Below are 20097 nucleotides of genomic sequence, written 5' to 3'. Positions count from 1 at the left end.
GCCGGGGAGGAGCCGGGGCCTGCAGCGGAGCCGAGCCGAGCCCGAGCCCGAGCCGAGCCCTGGCACCGTCCGTCCGCCTTCTGGCTCCCGGGGAGCCCGGACCGGCCGGAGCCCGAGCGGTGGCAGCGCGGGGAGCCCCACGCGCCAAGCGTGCGGACCGGCCGGGACGGGGCTGGAGGAGGCGCCGGCGCCACGGCAGCCAGTGACGGGGGTGCGGAGCCGCGGCCTCCCGGACCCTGCTGCCCAGGCCGCCCGGGCAGAGCGGGGAGTGCGAAAACCCCACCCTCTGGGGCACCCCAGCTGCGGAGGCGGGAGCGGGGACGCGGCCACCGCTCCCGGTGGAAGAGGAGACCCTTGCCGTCCGCGCGAGGGAAAGAGGAGACCCTGGTCGGGGGCGAGTCCCCTCCTTGGCGGCGAGGACGACCCCCGTGCCGGCCGGGAGCGGACCTCCGAAGTAGAAGGGGGCGATCCGTGCAGAGCCAGCGGGGGGCGGCCGCCCGCTGCCCCCGCCTCCAGGCGCACTCTCAGCAGCACTTCGGGACTTTGGAGGCAGAGCGGAGGGGGTGAGCTCATGGAGTAGGCGCCCTGCATCCTCTCCGGTACTCACAGCAGCAGAGGACGCTCGGGGGAGAGGGGAGCGGCGGCCCCCGGCCTGTCGGGAGCGGCGAGAACTGCCGGCCCCTCCACTTCCTGGTGCCCAGACAGTGGAACCAGGCAGAGCCCGTCCGCGCAGCTCCCCCGCGGACAGAAGGAGCCCTCCGCTCCTGAAACAGCCAGCTTGGGGGGGAGGGGGACTCCCCCAAGGGGGAGGAGACAACTCCTGGTTGGGAGAGGCTCCTCCCCTCCTCCCCAGCGTCACGGGCAGGGTGTGGGGGGTGTGCCACCTACCCCAGGTAGGGCCTCCTTCTCCCCCTCCTCCTCCCCCTTCGCCCCCTCCTCCCCTTCCCCCTCCCCCCTCCGCTCCTCATCCTCAGGGGACCCAGATCCCCTCCCCAGCTTGGGAGGCTCCGCCAAGAACGGGAAGAGCCACCGAGGATGAGACTCTTCAGCTGCCTTTGAAGAGGGGGATCCCTCCAACCCCAAACGCCAGGACCAGGTGGTTCCCTCCCTTTGCTGGGGGAACCTCGGAGACAGGTTAGTGCATTCTTTCACCTTCTCTCCGTCCGTGCGCTGTAGGCACTAGTGGGTGTAGGGGTCTGAGGTGGTGGCTGGTGGGTTTCATTGCTGGGGAAGGTAGAACGGTAACTCAGAGAAATGTGTTCTGAAGGAACCCCTGGGTTCGAAACCACCCCTTTCGGCAGAGGCTCTGGGAAGTGGGTTTCTTGGTGTTTCCGGATGGGGTTCACCTGAAGTCCCTGGGGAAGTGTATGTTTCCATGCTGACAGCAAAGGGAGATGAGAAAACACCTGCATTTTCCGAATCCGTCCATACTGTGTGGCAGCGATTGACACATCCCAACTGGACTCCCATATCACCCTGCATCCTTGGGGCCATCTCCCCTGGACAGTCACCTGGAGAGGGCCCTCACGCAAGTCGTGGTGGCATTTCATGGCCTGCCCTTGTGTAGAGCTGCCACTGGTATCACATTTTCTCGTCTGTAACCCTAAGTTGCCTTTATGTCCCATCACTGTGATTACTGCTCCCTTGAAAGAAAAGCACCCCGTCCTTACTCACTGTACCTCAGACACCAAGAGGCCTCCTGTCGTGATATTCCCATCCCTGGCTGGGAGCATGCCTCTACCAATAAAACCCAAAGGGAAAGTGGGAACTCCGCACGTCCCGAGACAAGAGGCAAGGGCGCAGGGGAATGCCTGCTCCTGGGTTGAAGTTGCCCCCTAATGCTGACTCTGTCCCCCTGTCCCAGTCATCTGTCCAACTCCTGTCCTGGGCTGACAGCTCCTCAGGAAAAAGCAGGTCCTGCATAGGAAGAAGGGACCGGTTCAGCCTCCTTCCAGCTTTTCCTCTAAAGAAGTTGGCCACCAGGGAGATGGGACTTCTCAGGAGTTCCCTTTCCTAAAAGCACCTGATAGTTTCATCTTCTCCCTTCCTGTTTCTTGTTTGGTTCTGGGTCTCTGGAACCTTGTATTTAAGTTTTTCTTTGCAAGATTGGAGTAGGAATCATCCAAGTCCAGAATCTTTAGAAAATGCAGGAAAAAGGGGGCCAGGAAATTCTTCTGGCCGAGCCCAGGCTGGTGTTTAGGAGAGCTCTGCCCTTCAACCTGGGATCTCTAACTGGGGGCCTGCCTTCTTGCCTTGTCATTAGGAAATCTCTTCTGTTCGGGGGATTACAGCCCATAGCAAGGCCAGGAGGGAGGCTTTATCTCTTTGGGGTTTTATGTTTCTTCTTTCTCTCTTTGTCTGGTCCATGGATGGGCTGTCTGAGTCCCTAAGTACATCCACTTGGACCTGGAATCTACCTGTCAGTAGATATAGGAGTAGAGGAGACAGGGCTACAATCCAGGTTTGTATGGCTGTGCTTTAGGACAATGTGCGTATGCTTCTTAATGCAGGTGAATGTGGCTCTGTCCTATCTCTGTCTGTGTTTCAAGTGGGTATGTTTCTGGAGACAGGTGCATGTGTGCTTTTCAGACCAAGCCTCCAGTGACCTAGAATTGTATGTTTCCAGGAGGCCTCTAAAAGCAGGTCCCCCTGTGCAGTGACCTGGGGAGGGTTCTGGTAAGGATGCCCAGCTGGAAGGAAGGGCTGGGCCTCCCCTGGCCAGCAGGAGCCCTCATGAATGGCTGCATCCCAAGCAGCAGGGCAGCCCAGCCTCAGGCTGGGATCACTGCTTATAGGACTAATAAGAGAGCTTCATTTCTGGTATCTCGAGTCTCAAAAGCATGAGGATCTTTGGCTCTGAATCCTAGAACTCCTTCCCTAACTTTTGAAAACGGCTCTGCTGTAACAGCAGTTTATTTCTTACAAAGTACTTTACCAGATGCCAGAATGCAACTTGTTGAATGGTAACACCTCCAGGTGTACCCCCACCACACAGCGTCACTGGCCCTGCTTGCTCTGAGTTTTCCAGTGCCTGCCTCTGTGGATCAGGCAGAAGCACATGGCTCTGGGCTGAATTAACTGTGATTTAGAGAGTGCTCTTTTCCAGATCATGTCTTATGGCCAGACCTAGCCCCCCCGCACCCCCTGAAGACTAAGAGATGATATTCCCCCATTCCTTCATCCCTGGAGTTTACTCGGTCCTGACCCTGACATTGATCAGTGATACTATCCCCAAAGGAAAAGCTTGAGATTCTAACATCCTGCAAATGATTGCAAACTCAGTGCAGGCTTTCTGCTTCCAGTCTTACCTCTATGATCTGTCAGTTTTCTAATTTTTAATTTCTAGTATTCTTTTTCCCCCCCATTCAAAAAAAATAATAGTTACACTTACTAAGTGCTTTAAGATATTAAGGTACCTGGGGAGGGGACAGGAGCGGGGTGGAGGGAGTCAATGGGGGGAAAAGGGGACATCTGTAATACTATCAACAGTAAAGATAATTAAAAAAAAAGAATATTAAGGTAATCCTCACAACAACCCTATGTAGGTATAGTTATCATCTTTAATTTATAGATGCAGAAACTACAACACGCAGAGGTTAAGTAATTTGCCTGAGGTTGCAAGGCCAGTAGGTAGTGGAGTCAGGACTGAAATCCAGGCAGCCCACTGGTAATTGGTAATGTGGTTAACGCAGCCATTGCTCTATTAGTTTTGGCATTATGTGCAAAGCAGGAAATTATCACTCCTTAATGCCTGACCTTGGCACCACACAGAGAATAATTACTGGCCTTGCAGATAAAATGGGAAGAAAACTGTGGCTGTAATTTTGGATCTTACATGTCTCATCCAGAATCCGTCTTCCACTCCAACAGAATGTCTTTCTGTTTTTCTCTGCCTTTCTCCCAGTACTGTAGTCTTCCTTAGACGCCCTGTGGATGTGATGGAGCCTGCCCTTTGGCTGCCTTTCCCAGTTTCTATGGGTATTTCCTTTCAGTCTTCCAGCATGCAGAGAAGAATGTGGCCTGACTCAGGTTCTGCCCAAGCCCAGTGGCACGAGGCCCACCTGGAGAGAGAGGTCTGGGTAACTAGGTTGGTTGGACTGAGAAATGGAAGTACCTCTTGTTTGCCTTGCTAAGAATAGCCCTGAACACTAGCCTCATGCCATTATTTTGGGGAGCGTGGAATGTGTGGCAGCCACGAGCTCATTAAGCTTCATTCACTTCCCTCCAGGGATGAAGCCTCGGCAGTGTTTAGGACTCCATCCCTTTGATTAACAGGGGAAACTGAGGCATCAAGACTTCAGGGAGCCAGGGGCGGTTAGGGATATTTAGTGAGTCAGTGTCAAGGTTGGGAATGGAACACAGGAATCTCAATGTCTGAGCTTTTTCACACTGGGTTGCCCTTCAAGAATGGGGAAGTGACGGGAGTGAGGAAGTGGGATGGGTTGAAGGAGAATGGTGCTGAAAGATCAGAAGGACCTTTTGCTGCGAGCTTCTTGTAGCCGATGAGACTGGGATATATTGTGAGTGCTGGGGCGCATCTGGAGGGCTGACTGGGAGGGTGCAGGAGAAAGGTTAAATTTAACCCCGGTGTCCTAACCCGGTGCTGGGGTAAGGATAGGGAAAGGCACAGAACAACTCGCAGCAGGCTGAGAGTGCTTCCCTTTCCGGAAGTCACCGTGATTGGCATGTGCCAGATGGGTTCTGTGAGCCGCCCTCTGAGCACTTTAAATCTACTCTCATGCTCCTGTCCAGTGTTGGGGGAGCTTCAAATGAAATATCCACTAAAGGCTTCTGTGTTCTTCAGCTGAGATTTCCTGGGGATCTTTAGCAGGAGGTCATCGGGAGCAGGGTAACATTTCGTTACAGACCTCCCCTGTGGGCTTTGAGGACCTGCTCACTGTCACAGTATTGTCCAGCTGGGACCACCCAGCGATGGGACCTGCGTTACCAGAGGCTGTGGTGCTTTGACTTAGTATATATAGTGCTAGGAGGTCTGAGACTTCCTGGAATGATTCAGTATCCCTATTAGTTTCCAAGTTTCTGTGGGTGGTGGGAGAGAAGATACGGATAAAAGGAAAACCCCTTTATAAAACTATTTATAAACACGATCCCCCCACCCCGCTTCTCCTGTCAAGCAATTCTTGGGTTGCAGTGGAATCTGGCTGCCTCGGCCCCTGAGGCACTAAGGTGTCTCCTTCGTCCTTGTGGAGTAGGCGTGCTGCCGGTGACGAGCTCGGGGCTGGGTGCTGGTGTCTGTGTGCAAAGATTGTGTAGGTGGGGACCTTGTGGGGGGAGAGAGATGACCATGAAGGCTGACCTTTAGGAGAAAGGGGTAAGTGTCAAGGGGGGAAGAGCCACTGACCAGGAGAGTGACTGATAGCCTGAAAGATGTGTCGGAGTCCGGAGACGGGGAGGCAGCCATAGCGAGGACTGAGCTTTGGATGGCAAAGTGTGTGGATTTGTGTGTAGTTGTATGTATACGCTTGTGCATAGTATCTGTGCGTGGATTTAGAGATGACATACATAATATGTTTCTGTCCAGGATTCTGAAATCTGAGGCGTGCTAGAGAAATGCCCTGGCGGGGCTGTCTGCAGGGACAGGAGGAAGAAATACTAGTTGGAATCTGGAGGCTGTGCAGGCACAAACCTGTTAGGCAGCCAGTGCTTAGGGGGTTGCTGGCATCAGCTCTAGGGGAGTGCCAAATGGCTACCAAGCGGTTCCTGCCAGCCTTTCTAGACCCTGCAATACAGATGTCACCCACCGTTCTTCTCCTTCCCCCACCAAGATGTCACTTAGCTACACCCCTCTGCCAGTAAGAGGGCCCAGGCTGTGTGGGTGGCAGCTGGGCGTGCAAACATCAGGCGTGGGCGGTTTGGCAGCGCCAGAAGTTTGCATGGAGGTGCAGCGAGCGTGCGTGCCTGGCTGGGAAGGAAGGAGAGAGGAGGAGGGCGGGAGAAGGGGAGCCAGCTTTTAGCCCCAGCGTGGCTATTTTTAGCCAGGCTATCTGATTGTTACCGGTGTGCACTCAGCTGGGTGTCTCCCTGGCTTAGTGAAGCCCAGCAGGCCGAGGGAGGTGGGAGGTCCTTGCTGATGACTTCTTCCTGGTGTAGGTGTCTGTGGGCCGAGCTTGCAAAGGGGTAGCTTTCAAGGTGTGAGGGCAGCAGTACTCAGGAGCTGTTACCTCTGCGTGTGTGACTTTGTGCCCTGTTGGTAAGGTATGCTGTGTAGCTAATTGTGATCTCTGTTTATGTGTCTGTCTTACATCTGTTCTTTGCTGGTAGTCATATGTAATTTATGCTTGGTATATGTGTAATATGCCTCGTGCACATGTATGTGGGCTAACAGGGGCAAATGCTCAAATATATCTGATACGAAATATCTTTAGAGTGTTGGTGTATACTTCATCAGTGTGTATTTCTGTTTAGAATGTTTTTCTTCACATGCTCCCTTGTACTATTGGTGTATGTTGTATGTAATTTACAGTAAGTGTCACATAATTGAAGAATAGACTTTGGCAGATGTTTCCTGCTATCTAATTGTATTTTTAAAATTATTTTCTACATACCTTAAAGATATTATGTTGTAGGGCTTTCAGTAAGGAGAATAGAGGGAATGGCTCAGTTGGGTGGTTTGATCTCACTTTTAGTCCTACATAAAGGGGGAGACCTCTAGACTCTGTTCCACATTAAGATGTAGAATAAGTACCAGTCTGTCATCTGGTAGATGATTGGTGGTAGATCCATTTGGGTTCTAGGACCATGTGGAGGGCTGTCTCATAGAGAAGTCTACTAAGGGAATTATAGAAGAAACTACTTTGTTTAAAGCACTAGGATTTGAGTATTACTTGCCACCTGTAACCAGAGTTAACACTCATTTTTCTGTTTCCTTTGTGCATTTCTTTGCAGAACCCAGAAGAGCCATGGCTTCTGATCTAGAGAGTAGCCTCACCTCCATAGACTGGCTCCCCCAGCTGACCCTCCGAGCTACCATTGAGAAGCTAGGGAGTGCTTCCCAGGCTGGGACTCCAGGGGGCAGCCGCAAGTGTCCACCAGGCTCACCCACAGATCCCAATGCCACCCTGAGCAAAGATGAGGCAGCAGTCCACCAGGATGGCAAACCTCGATACAGCTATGCCACCCTCATCACCTATGCCATCAACTCCTCTCCAGCCAAGAAGATGACCCTCAGCGAGATTTACCGCTGGATCTGTGATAACTTCCCCTATTACAAGAATGCTGGCATTGGTTGGAAGGTGGGATGGCTTCTATTACCAGGGATTATTTTCAGCCTTTGACAACTTTCTTTCTCTACTTTTGTTTCTTTGTTTAATCTGGTCCAATGGACTGACCTGTCTCAGACATGTGGTATATACTTCCATCAGGTACATCAGGGAAACTCCAGTGATACTGAGCCTCTAAGTATAGTTATGGGGCTAACAGGATGTTGTTACTCATTATACCCTCTTGTCTTCTGATTCCTCAAAAAGAATATCCATTCATTTCACAAATATTTATTGCCACTCTACTATGTTCAAGTCACTGTGCAAGGCATAGCATTGCTCCTTCCTCCTTGGTAGTAGGAATCTCATCACATTTCCAAAGCTTCATTGCACATAGTCATCATCTTTTTAAAAACTGTACACCAAGAAAGAAAAATATAATTAGGTCCTTCACCAACAGCTCATCTACCAAGCAAGTAATGAGAGGATAAGTCATTTGGCTGGAGATAGAAAAAAGAAGGGGACTCCTCTTCCAAGCTAAGAAGGAAGATTGATGTTCTCAGTCTTTTGGAGTACCAATTCATTTGCCAACTGCAGGGTAGAATGGGGTTTTAATAGAGTTCTCTCACTGTATGAATCACCAGTTGATATACAAACCAGATGATGAGCTGAAGACTGTTGAAAGCATTCAGTTTTTTTTCCTTTATGCATATGCCCCTGCTAGCTACCAAAACCTCCAACACATTTACACAACAATATTTCTTTCCTTCAAATGTGTCCAATCTGTGGGCTGTTGAGAAAAGAAAGGTAAACTGTGCCTTTGTTTTACTCATAACTTATATTTGTTACCATTAATAAAAACAGTTTTAAAACTGTTTTAGAAACAGTTTTATAAACAGTTTTTGTTGTTAATCTTCACCCGAGGATGCTTTCCCATTGATTTTTAGAGACAGTGGAAGGGTCGGGGAGAGAGAGACATTGATATGAGAGAGACACATCGATTGATTGATCGCCTTCCACATGCCTCCAATCAGGGCCAGGGTTCTAGCTTACAACCGAGGTATGTGCTATTGACCAGAATTGAACCTGGGACCCTTTAGTCTGCAGGCCAACACTGATTTATCTACTGAGCCAAACTGGCTAGGGCTAAAACTTCTTTTTTTTTTTAAACTACAGATAGAATGGTATGAAAATTGAGAAGATGTGATTTTGAGGCATTTATATATACTTATTATCAATTGGGTGGAAAGATTGAAAAACTATATAAACAGCTTTCCAGAAGCACGTGGTAGCCACATTTATAGCCATTACTGCTCATCAGTATAATTTCTGCATTTTTTTCTTAGTTCATTCTTCTAGCTATCTGATAGGTATGCTCCCTCATCAGTAAAGTTGAGTGGTGCTGAGTTTACTCTGATACTTGAACTTTGTTTTGTGTTATGTCCTTTTGTGTCCCTTTGTATCCTATTGGAAAATGTTCTGCTTTGCCCAATGCTCAAATCTAACTTGTTTCTGTGCTTCCCCAGAATTCAATTCGGCACAACCTTTCTCTCAACAAGTGTTTCCGGAAGGTGCCCAGACCCCGGGATGACCCTGGGAAGGTGAGATACTACTTGCTGTAAGCACTGAAGGAGGAACAGGAAGGAGAGAGACAGCCCAAACTCTTGTGGTTGTTTTAATTACCCAGAAGAGGAAATCATGTTAGAGAAGCAGCTTTATTTTTTCTCTCAATGGAAGAGCTTGGTAATCAAGCTTGTAGGGCCCCACTAGAATGAGTGACTAAGGAAGATTGTAAATTTTTTTTTTTTTTAAATATTCTTATTGATTTTAGAGAGGAAGGGAGAAGGAGAGAGAGATGGAAACATCAGTGATGAGAGGGAATCATTGATCAGCTGCCTCCTGCACCCACCGTACTGGGGATTAAGCCTACAACCTGGGCATGTGCCCTGATCAGAAATCAAACTATGACCTCCTAGTTCATAGGTCGACGTGCAACCCCTGAGTCACACCAGCCAGGCATGAAAATATTTTATAAAAAATAGAAATATTTATGTTAAAGTTGACTTTGCTGCCCTGTGGGTTGTGTGTGTGTGTGTGTGTGTGTGTGTGTGTGTTTGTGTAGCACTCATTCTAGATGTAAAAGGTGGTCTTAATAACCTTTGTAGGAACTTTTTATCTTTAAAAAGAAGAAGGGATAGGTCATTCTCTTGGTTTGACAGATTTGGATGCTAACATCCAAGAGAGTCTTGCCTCAGATCACATAGAAGAGTAGCTGTTTGAACTAGATACCATTGTTCTGTCCCTCCAGAACAAGAGAGGTCTGAGTTTGCACCATATGGGATATCTCTGATACCCCCTATTAGGAAAAACTTACTCCTCAAAATTAACCAGTATCCTCAAGCTTCTGTGTGAATTTTCAGTCATTTTTCTTTTGTCCAGACATTTTTAAAAAAATAGATTTTATTGGTTTTTTGCAGAGAGGAAGGGAGAGGGATAGAGAGTAAGAAACATCGATGAGAGAGAAACATCGATCAGCTGTCTCCTGCACACCCCCACAACCTGCATGTGCCCGCAACCCAGGTACATGCCCTTGACCGGAATCGAACCTGGGACCTTTCAGTCCGCAGGCCAACGCTCTATCCATTGAGCCAAACCGGTTAGGGCTTGTCCAGACATTTTGCTTAATACATAGAACTTTCATTTTATGAAAAGAATTCTCCTAAATATCTGCTTTTCCAAAGGTGAGACTTTTCATTGAAAATGATTTTGTTCTCTTGGTGCTGGTTCTCCTTCTAGGGCTCTTATTGGACCATTGACACTTGTCCCGACATCTCCCGGAAGAGGAGACACCCACCAGATGATGATGTAAGTTCCCACCTCATGGAGCGATGTCTTTTCTGAGCCAGCTGCTCCTTCCACACTCTTTCCTGAGTTTTCTTTCCTTTCGTATATCTGGGCAAAGGGCAAATACCAGCAGAGGTGAAACCATGGGTCTCGGGAGGAAGTTTAGCGTCTGCTTCTGGATTTCTATTCTTTCACACCCTCAGCTATCCCAGGACTCACCGGAACAGGAGGCCAGCAAGAGCCCCCGAGGAGGCGTTCCAGGGAGTGGAGAAGCCTCACTGCCTCCAGAAGGGAATCCTCAGATGTCACTGCAGAGCCCCGCATCTATCACCAGCTATAGCCAGGTAGGAAGGGGAGGTGGCAGGGGCCACAGGGGCAGATGGATGGATGGGTGAGTTGGTGGCTGGGTGAATGGATGGATAGGTGAGTGGGTGGTTAGATAGAGTCATCTATCTTTCAGTTCAAAATTATGTATCGAGTATCTGTGATACAGTAGGCAGATAAGTTGGTAATGAAGGGGAGAGCCAAAGAGGGAAGCTGAGAGAGAGAGAATGAGAACAGAAATTTGAGAAAGGTTAGGGAAAAAAGGGATGAGAAGAAGGAGGGCAAAAAAAGTTTATAAGAGAAATAAGTACATGGATATAGCATAGGGAAAGCACAAGAGACTACATCGAAATATGAACATATGCTGATTCTTTGCAAAGCTGGTAGAGGATGAAGACAGGCAGGAGAGCTTGGGGACCACGAAAGGGTAGTATTGGTCCCTCATTTGGGACGTGGATCAAGTCTTTCTTCTATTTGTAGGGCCCAGGATCTGTGGATGGTGGAACAGTGGCTGCAGGGGCTCCAGGCCGAGAAAGTGCTGAGGGACCCCCTCCCTTGTATAACACCAACCATGACTTCAAATTCTGCTCAGAGATCAGTTTTCAGGATCTGAGCTGGTCCTTCCGCAACCTCTACAAATCCATGCTGGAGAAGTCCTCTTCCTCCTCTCAGCATGGTGAGTCTGAAGTTGGGGTGGGAGCCTGGTCAGCCTTGTATTTTTGAATAGGTGGTGACATTCTCTTTTCTCCCTTCTTTTTTATTTTTAACACAAGGAGAGGTTGATCACTGGTCAGGGGAAGCATGTCATGAGTCAGTACTGTTTGGAGTTGAGCTCTTCTGGCCTAGTTCTGAAGGGAAGCCTGTTTCAACACACAGTCTGGGTTATTAGCTTCAGAAAGTGAGTTGGAAGCATCCCCCTTCTAGAGGGAAGGGCAGTGATGTTATTGCTGTAAGCAAGTCATTTAGAGAATGACCACTAGGGGACAGCAGTTCTCTTTCCTTAATCGTCAGTACCCACCCCCCCCACGTTTCTTTGTGAGAACAATTTAATCTTATTTTTTTTAGCATATTTATATTTGTTAATTTTTATTAGTAAAAATTTCAAACAGATGTAAAAATAGAGAATATAGTTATAAACCCTCATGTTTCCATCTCCCAACTTAAACAGTTACCAATATTTTGTTAAGCTTGTTTCATTTACTGCTCAGCTTTTTTTTTCCTTCCCATCACCATTTATCCCCCCTGATGCCATCTTCTACCTCCACCCCTCCCCTTCTTTTTTTTTTTTCCAGATCTTTATTAGTTAAGGTATTACAAATGTGACCTCATCCCCTCCATTAAACCCCGATCCTCCTCCCCTCCCCTTCTTTTTAATTGGAGTATTTTGATGCAAGTCTCAGACATGTCATCTACCTGTAAATATCATTGAAACATATATCCTTAACAAAAAAGACATTTTTTTGGTTATTTATATTTATTAACCTACCACAATTTAATATTAGTTTATAACTTGTTCATACTCAATTTCCTGAATCATCAATTGAGAATGATTTAAAGTCTTTATTGGGAGGCTCAATCTGGTTCAGCCCTCTGTAATTTCTTTTTTGTTGTTGGTTGTTCTGTTTTGCTTTTAAAGAAATTAGAGGTAGGGGGAAAGTCAAGACTTTTCGGTGAGGGGGTAAGTAGAAGTGGAAGAGGGTATATGGGGGATAAATGGTGATGGAAAAATGTAAAAAATAAAAGACATTAGGTGAATCATCAGATCTTCTTGTTCTGTACTGTGGCCTTGTATAGACAGCAGGAGGTGAATGGAATGATTAAAAGTAGTTAGGACTTACTGTTTGGAAATTTATATTAATTGTCATGAATTTCTTAAAAAATATATATATATATATTTAAATTCTTTATTAGTTAAGGTATTACAAATGTGTCCTCATCCCCCAAAAATATATTTTTATTGATTTCAGAGAGGAAGTGAGAGGGAGAGATAGAAACATCAATGATGAGAGAGAATCATTGATTCTCCCTGGGCATATGCCCTGATCTGGAATTGAACCCACAATCTCCTGCTTCATAGGTCGATGCTCATCTACTGAGCCACACAGCCAGGGGATTTGAATCTAGAGTTGTGTTCTAAGATTGTAGCATTTGCATGAGAAATTGGTCCAGCTCAGGTGATTGGTTGATTGGAAAGGAAGAACATGAGAAGCTTTCAGAAACAAAGTAAAAAGCTATATTGGTGAGGACAGTAACGTGTTCACTGAATTTTAATGTTGGCTGAAAGCCCCTAGCCTCAATTTCTAATTCTTTTCTGCCCAATTTGTTTGAGAAATTCATCCATTCCTTATGTACTCCTCATTGAAGCTCCATTTGTTGGTAGTGAATAAAGTAGAAGGGTGTAGAGCAGTGGTTCTCAACCTTTCTAATGCCGCGGCCCTTTAATACAGTTCCTCATGTTGTGGTGACCCCCAACCATAAAATTATTTTCGTTGCTACTTCATAACTGTAATTTTGCTACTGTTATGAATCGCAATGTAAACATCTGATATGCAGGATGTATTTTCATTGTTACAAATTGAACATAATTAAAGCATAGTGATTAATCACAAAAACAATGTGTAATTATATATGTGTTTTCCGATGGTCTTAGGCGACCCCTGTGAAAGGGTCGTTCGACCCGCAAAGGGGTCACGACCCGCAGGTTGAGAACTGCTGGTGTAGAGACAATAAGGAAGAGGAGAGAATAGACTCTCATGGCTTTGTTTTATTTATGATTTACTTTTAAAACTTGACCTGATGTCTGGTGTCTTTTGAAACTATGATTAAGGCCTACACTCAAATCCTTGTACAAAAGCATAAAAAGGGCCCTAACTGGTTTGGCTCAGTGGATAGAGCATCGACCTGCAGACTGAAGGGTCCCAGGTTTGATTCCGGTCGTAGGCACATCCCCAGTGGGGAGTGTGCAGGAGGCAGCTAATGGATGTTTCTCTCTCATCGGTGTTTCTAACTCTCTATCCCTCTCTGTAAAAAGTCAATAAAATATATATTTTAAAAAAAGCATAAAAAGGTACATGCTGACCTTTTGCTAAAATTTCAGTGGTCACCACAGTGTCAAGGCCCTCCCTCTGTCTGCTTTACCTGCCAGGGGGCCAGTGCCATCCCTGCTGTCCCAGAACAGCCTTACCTTTGAAGTCTGTGGTTTCCATCTGAGGCTACCCACCTCAACCCAGTGGAAATCCTGTTGAGTGAAAATGCATTGCCCAAGTGACTCGCCTGCTTCCTCCCACCCGCAGGCTTTTCCTCTCTCCTGGGGGACCTGCCCCCCTCTAACAGCTACTACATGTACCAGCAGCAGCCGCCGCCTCCTCAGCAACAGCAGCAGCAGCAGCAGCAGCCGCCGCCACAGTCACAGCCCCAACAATCACAGCCACAGCAGCAGCCGGCACCAGCCCAGGGCCCCTCGACTGTAGCGGGTGCTCCTCCACTGCACACCCCAAGCCCAGATGGTTGTACCCCACCAGGGGGAAAGCAGGCTGGTGCTGAAGGCTATGGGCCTCCCTCTGTGATGGCCATGCATCCACCCCCACTTCAGCATGGAAGCTACCTCCCTCATCAGCACCATCCCCACACCCACCCTGCCCAGCAGCCACCGCCGCCGCCGCCACCACCACCACAGGCACAAGGCCAGGCTCCTATCAATAGTACTGGTTTTGGTGAGTAAGATGGTACAGGGAGATGCTGGGGGAGGGACGGGGACAGGACAGGGGCATGAGTGACTCCTTTTTCGGACTCGGCATGGAGGTCCAATTGGTGAGGAAGTAAACACCGAGTCTAGCCTCTCCTCCGTGAGAGCTCATCTGAACTAACAAGTGGCTACTCAAGCTCTGTATTATAGAAGTCGTAGATAAATTGGGACTGTTTTGTATATTCTCCTGCCTATGAGCTGAGCTGTCAATACCTAATGCATAGGTAGCTTTACTTGTCCTAAATCTCCAGGGAGGGAGATTCTAAAACTGTCTTGGTAATGCAGTCGCTAACCCGTATAGATGCAGGAATCTTACAGGTAGTCAGTCTGCTAATGAGCTGACTGCCGTCTTACACTTGACTCTCTCTTATGCCCCACTGTGCCCTCTTTACAGCCTTTCCTCCTGACTGGTGCTCCAATATTGACTCCTTAAAGGAAAGCTTCAAGATGGTGAATCGGCTCAACTGGTCCAGCATTGAGCAGTCACAGTTCTCAGGTTAGTGATGACTGAAGAGAGGAGGGAGCCATTGGAAGTAGACAGACCCAATAGAAATCAGTACCAGAAGGAGATGGTTAAGTGAAGTTTGAAGATTTTATTGATTTCCCTCTGTATTTCACAAGGTAGATGATATTGATATAATTTGCAAATTAGGTTTCATAAATTTAGCCTTATCTCAAAACATGACCGTGGTTTATCCTAGCCAATTCTGTCTCTGGGAGAGAGGGAAGGCTCTCAGGAATTCAGAAAACCTGGACCAGTGGTTTGAATTTTTGTCACCATTTGCTGACAGTATGACCCTGGCTAATTCCTTCAGCTACTTTGAAACTTTGTTTTACTCATCAGTAAGATCAAAATTAAAATACGAATTTAGTAACAAACAAGTAGAATGAGAGTTTGAACATGTAGAGCTCTGACGGATGCCAGTTATAATGGATAATGCATTTAATCGGTGGTGTTGATTTGTGATGTGGTTGGAACAGTGAGATGGGATAGATCCAACAGGGGCTCTGGGCCTCTGCAAGGTTAGCCTTTCTTGCTTCTCCACTTGTAGAACTGATGGAGAGCCTGCGACAGGCAGAACAGAAAAACTGGAGCCTGGACCAGCATCACATTGCCAATCTGTGCGACTCCCTCAACCACTTCCTTACTCAGACTGGTCATGTGCCCCCTCAGGGGGGTTCCCACCGACCACCAGCCCCTGCCCGAATTGCTGACTCCTGTGCCCTCACCAGTGGCAAACAAGAGCCAGCTCTAAACCAAGGTAGGAACAAAGCTAGTGGCCAAGGAGGTAGAGACTCTGATGAAAGGGGAGGGGGAGGAGAAGGACAGAAGAAAATGGAGAGAAATCATCTAATGGGCAGTGATCCAAACTGAGCAACAGGACAAATCTGTTCACCACATTGACTGAACATTTATCTGTAAAGTCCTGAAGAATGCCCAAGAAATAGATCGTGTGATTCCTGGATGTGGAAGATGAGAGTTATGTAAGAAAAGGGAGGAGAAAGTCTCCATTCCAAATTTGTGCTCAGTAACCCATAGCTGAATCATAGCAGGTCAAGTCTTCATTCTCTACACTTACATGATCATCAAACCAGTGACAGAGAGACTCAGTGACCCTATTTCTACATTTGTCATCCTTCTAATGTCTATGTTCTTCCACAGTTCTCCTATTGGGGTCCTTTTTACTCTCAGGGGTGAGGATTGATAGCTTCTGCAGAAAGTCTTCATGCCCTTGGGGGCTATAGAACAGAGCAGGGGAGGGGAAGTTAAGGGGAGGGAGAGGACTGTTCTTTCCCTTACTATGGGACTCTGCTTCATTGAGTAGAATGATCCCACTCAAGTAACTGTGTTCTTGTTTGGCAGTGAACTCTTATGGGCACCCACAAACCCCCCACCTATACCCTGGCCCATCACCGATGTATCCAATCCCCACCCAGGACTCAGCAGGATACAATCGCCAAGGTAAGAGCCAGGAAGCTTGTTTTCCCACCAGGCACTCTGTTCCCTGACCAGGTGTCTCACTTTCTTGTCTCTGGGTCTGCATTCCCTTTACCTCCTGGCAGGAATGAGCCTTCATGATTCTAAAGGCTAGAGTCTGGGTCACCTGCTACTGAGGTGTGTGTCATGGGAGACTTAAGTAGACATTTACTTTGAAATTATCTGGTACCTGTGATAATAAAAGGCAGTAAAAGCATGACTATAAATAAAAGATAGATACACAGAACATTTATGTCTAGCTTTAGAAGCTGAGAGAGATATACTCAGGCAAATAAATGAACATGATATATAAAACATAGCTGCTTTGTGTCCATGGCTACTTTCCTGTTGCCTGACCTCTAGTATCAGGGGTCTGGGATGAAACTATCTCAGATGGTAGGAGTGCCAGGAGAGACCCAAAGTTATCAGAAATAGTACAAAACGAACTGTTTCACTTCAAATCCATTTTAGAAAAATCCTGCCAAACCACAAGCGTTTTCAATTTTGGGAGTGACATTGTAATCTTTGTCCTTGTATTCCTTACACGTATAATACATACACAAATTTCTGTACTGCTTTTCAAATATTAGTACATCTGTATGTTTTTGATCATTATCACATAGTCTTTGTAAGTATAAGTGTAATGGCTGCAAACTGTTATATTGGCAAGGAAGCTGGTTTGCTCTAGTTTATTTCCTGGGGCCTCATTGAAGTTGTGGCTGGCAACAGAAATAACTCAGGGGTGATAAGAACAATAGGTTCACCAGACATCCCTCATGGTATTTTGGGGCTGAGCACTGTCCATCTAACTGATAGAATAGCTTCCCATCTATTCCCCTTGTAATGTCTTTCTCTCTTCCTGATAGCACACCATATGGTCCCTCGGCCGCCGGTTCCACATCCTGGTGCCAATGAGGAGATCCCTGATGACTTCGACTGGGACTTGATCACTTAGTGCATCACAGAGTGTGACTCTCAGCCCAGGCTGGGTGGTGAAGCCTGGCAGTGGGGAAAGAGCAGCCCCAGCCCATCCCTTCTCCCCTTGCCTGTATATAGATATACTATATATCCTCTTGTTTTGTTCTTTCTCTGTCAGAGAAGTCACCGCAAGATGCTGCCGAAGATAACCCCTTTGTCCTGCCTCATTCTTCCTCTTTCTTCTTGTTTTCCCCCTGATTCTTTTATTCTTATTATGTTACTATTACGATTATTGGTTATATGCGGTCCCCGGTCTCCTATCCCTATACCATCAACCATGTGCACCCCTTGCTAATTTAAAATCATCTGGCTGGAAGGCGAGGCCATGAGAGCTACAGAGAAAGGTTTCAAACTCGGATTTACCTTTCACTCTGAGATATTCAATGCTAAACATACCTTTCGACCTTAAGTTGTTTTCTGTTCTTATCAATTCAGTCCAGGACTGGAGAGGCCACATTACCAAGTAGAAGGACCTCAGACACTGCTTGGCAGCCAGGACTTTGCAGGTTTTACTCAATGGTGCTAATTTTGTCCTCTGAGCTCTTCCCTGTCCCTTCATATTTTCAGTCCTTACTTCCGTCGATCCTCATTCCCCATTAAGGGCAAGAGTGATGGTGGTGGTGCCAGAAGGTGACAACAGAACCCTAGTGGAATAAGAGGCCTGGGTTGGGTGGAGTAGAGGCCTGCAGCGGGGCAATGGAATGTAAAACATTCAGGAATTGGTATATAATACTATATCAAATCAATATCCATTGGCTTGTTCCTAAGCCAGCGGTTCTCAACCTGGGTCAACCTTTCACAGGGGTCGCCTAAGACCATCGGAAAACACATATATAATTACATATTGTTTTTGTGATTAATCACTATGCTTTAATTATGTCCAATTTGTAACAATGAAATTGGGGATCACCACAACATGAGGAACTGTATTAAAGGGTCGCGGCATTAGGAAGGTTGAGAACCACTGTCCTAAGCCATTCTCAAAGGGAGATAGGGCGGGTCTGAGTCAGAATCTGTGGCTGTGGTAGGAATGAGGACAACTATTCAGCATAGGCTGGGCGTTTTGGAGATGTTTTCAGTGTAACCGTTTTGGCTTTTTAAACAGAATTTTCTCTGGAAATGTACTGTGGTTCTTATCTGCATTTACAGATTAGTCTTCAACCCCCTTTCCCACTCAGCAAATATTACGTTGTCCTCCTCTGGTTGTTGGCTCAACTCTCCTACTCACCTTATTTTCTTCCATCATTTTCCGGCATTCTCAAGATAGAAAAGTAACCCGTGAACACTCTGCCTGTCATCATGTCCTAGGGCGGGACGGGAATCTCTTTCCACCGATCATAGCAGAACCAACCGGAATTGGTGGTAGGAGGGTGGGGAAAGGAAAACGGAGCTGGCATAGACACAGGAAGGAACTCTTTCAGTTCTTTAATTATCTAGGCAAATGCTCTGTTGGAATCCAGACCATTGGGGCTGAAAGGTTTACAGTGGTCTTTGGAAAGGGTGAAGGAGCTTGGCAATGTGTAGTAAACAATCTAGAGGGAAGAGTTCAATGAGAACCAAGGGAGACCCCTCAGAAAAAGGTATATGGGTAACTTCTCTCCTTTAACAAGGAGTGGCCATGATTTATTGCTGCAGAGTACTTAGTATATATTGATATTAACTGTTGAATTGTAGTTATGGGTGGGAAGAACAGTTTTACTTCCATTTTTATTTCTCTGAATGTTTAGTTTCTGAAAGCTACAGGACATAATGTATGGACTGGACAGGGCCACTCTCTCTGTGATTTCTGCTTTTTTGTTCATATTTCTTTATTTACTGATGATTTCCAAAAGATTTAGCTTTCCACTCCTGCTTTTCCCCCTCTCCCAACCCCGCCTACTTTAGAAGGGGGTTCTGTATGAGAGCTTGTTGAAGATGTCCAGTGAGGCTGAAGTAAAGGGGCAGGAAAGGGCAGTTGACTAAAGAGCACTTTATTTCTTTGAAGTTCTTTGTAAGAAGTGGGGGTGTGAGTGGCTTGAATCCCCCATTGTGTTGGAGGGAAGTTAGTGGGGTTGAAGTATGACATAATATTTTAAAATTGGGGGAAGGAGAATTTCTCATAGAGGGTGGCACAATGCCTTTGCCCAGTGTTTCTATTTTGGGCATCTTTCTTATTTCTTCCAATCAGGGTGCCTCCTGCACACAACTTCCTATCTGTTCTCCCTAAGATCCCCCTTTACATGTTATCACTCCTCTTTTGTAAACTCCTTTTCTACTCAGATTCAGGCAGAGTTTGCAAGGGTAGACTAAATCATCCATGTAAATGTCCCTTGTTTAGAAATCGTCTGTGTCTTAAAGAAAACTAGTCTCATTAAGAACTCTGGTGGGCTGCCAGAGTAACTGAAGTTTGGGGCTAGGGCTGGAGATTGGCTGTCAGGCCCCCTTGGACTTAAGGTCCCCTTCACTAAACTCAGCCTTGCTCAGTGGCAGAGGAAAAACCTGACCCTCTTTGGGCCTGAGTTCCCCATTCCCCACCATGACATGGAAGAATACTACTTTTTCTTGTTGGTTCAGCATTGCTGGGCTGGAAGTATAGTCATTGTTGTTGTATTGGGTGATGTGTGCAAAACTGCAGGAGCTCACTGCCTGCAAGATGAACTACGGGGGAAAGTGGAGGAGAGGGACAGAAGGAGCAATTAATTGGTGTAGATCCACCCATCCCTGCCTTCCTCTCTTTAACCTCTATGTTTCTGGTTTGGTGAGTCCTTCCGACCACTCATAATGCTTTGCATTGGTGCAGGCTGGGAAGGGGGGTATGGTCTCACAATTGTTGTTGTTGTTTTTTTGCATGCTTTCATAATAAAAGCCAAGAAGAATGTTTACGGTTTTATCTTATTGATGCTGGTCTCAAGTTTCTTCTATGCCAGGATAGGAAGGGAATATGAAGTATTTGTTTTCAATTGGTCTTTTGCCCCTCCCCACCTCATACCACAGGGTTTGATTAGTAGACTATTTTTTTTGGGGGGGGG

At 46.9% G+C, this 20097-nt stretch overlaps 1 protein-coding gene across 3 annotated transcripts; it reads left to right on the top strand.

Annotated features, from left to right (window-relative positions):
• The first annotated feature begins 928 nt into the window (after positions 1–928).
• FOXJ2 (forkhead box J2) lies at positions 929–19948 on the top strand. Of its 3 annotated transcripts, XM_059682133.1 has the most exons (11): positions 929–1134; positions 6907–7253; positions 8747–8821; positions 10017–10085; positions 10268–10408; positions 10869–11064; positions 13682–14101; positions 14528–14629; positions 15186–15395; positions 15998–16096; positions 16978–19948. In XM_059682133.1, exons 2-11 carry the CDS (start codon positions 6921–6923, stop codon positions 17064–17066), a joined length of 1734 nt encoding a protein of 577 aa, XP_059538116.1. In that variant the 5' UTR covers positions 929–1134; positions 6907–6920; the 3' UTR covers positions 17067–19948. The 3 variants fall into 3 exon arrangements, with proteins under 3 accessions (XP_059538116.1, XP_059538114.1, XP_059538117.1); XM_059682131.1 differs by lacking the exon at positions 8747–8821; XM_059682134.1 differs by lacking the exon at positions 15186–15395.
• Positions 19949–20097: the final 149 nt, after the last annotated feature.

This window comes from Myotis daubentonii, chromosome 2, assembly GCF_963259705.1.
Source record: "Myotis daubentonii chromosome 2, mMyoDau2.1, whole genome shotgun sequence".
NCBI lineage: Eukaryota > Metazoa > Chordata > Mammalia > Chiroptera > Vespertilionidae > Myotis > Myotis daubentonii.
This window is presented reverse-complemented; position numbering and strand designations above follow the sequence as displayed.

Excerpts from the sequence above, each read along its gene's own strand:
- FOXJ2 (XM_059682133.1), top strand. The coding sequence starts at position 6,921 with ATGGCTTCTGATCTAGAGAGTAGCCTCACCTCCATAGACTGGCTCCCC. Across the intron at positions 14,630-15,185 it reads TGAGCAGTCACAGTTCTCAG|AACTGATGGAGAGCCTGCGA; the intron begins GTTAGTGATGAC and ends CTCCACTTGTAG. Across the intron at positions 15,396-15,997 it reads AGAGCCAGCTCTAAACCAAG|TGAACTCTTATGGGCACCCA; the intron begins GTAGGAACAAAG and ends CTTGTTTGGCAG.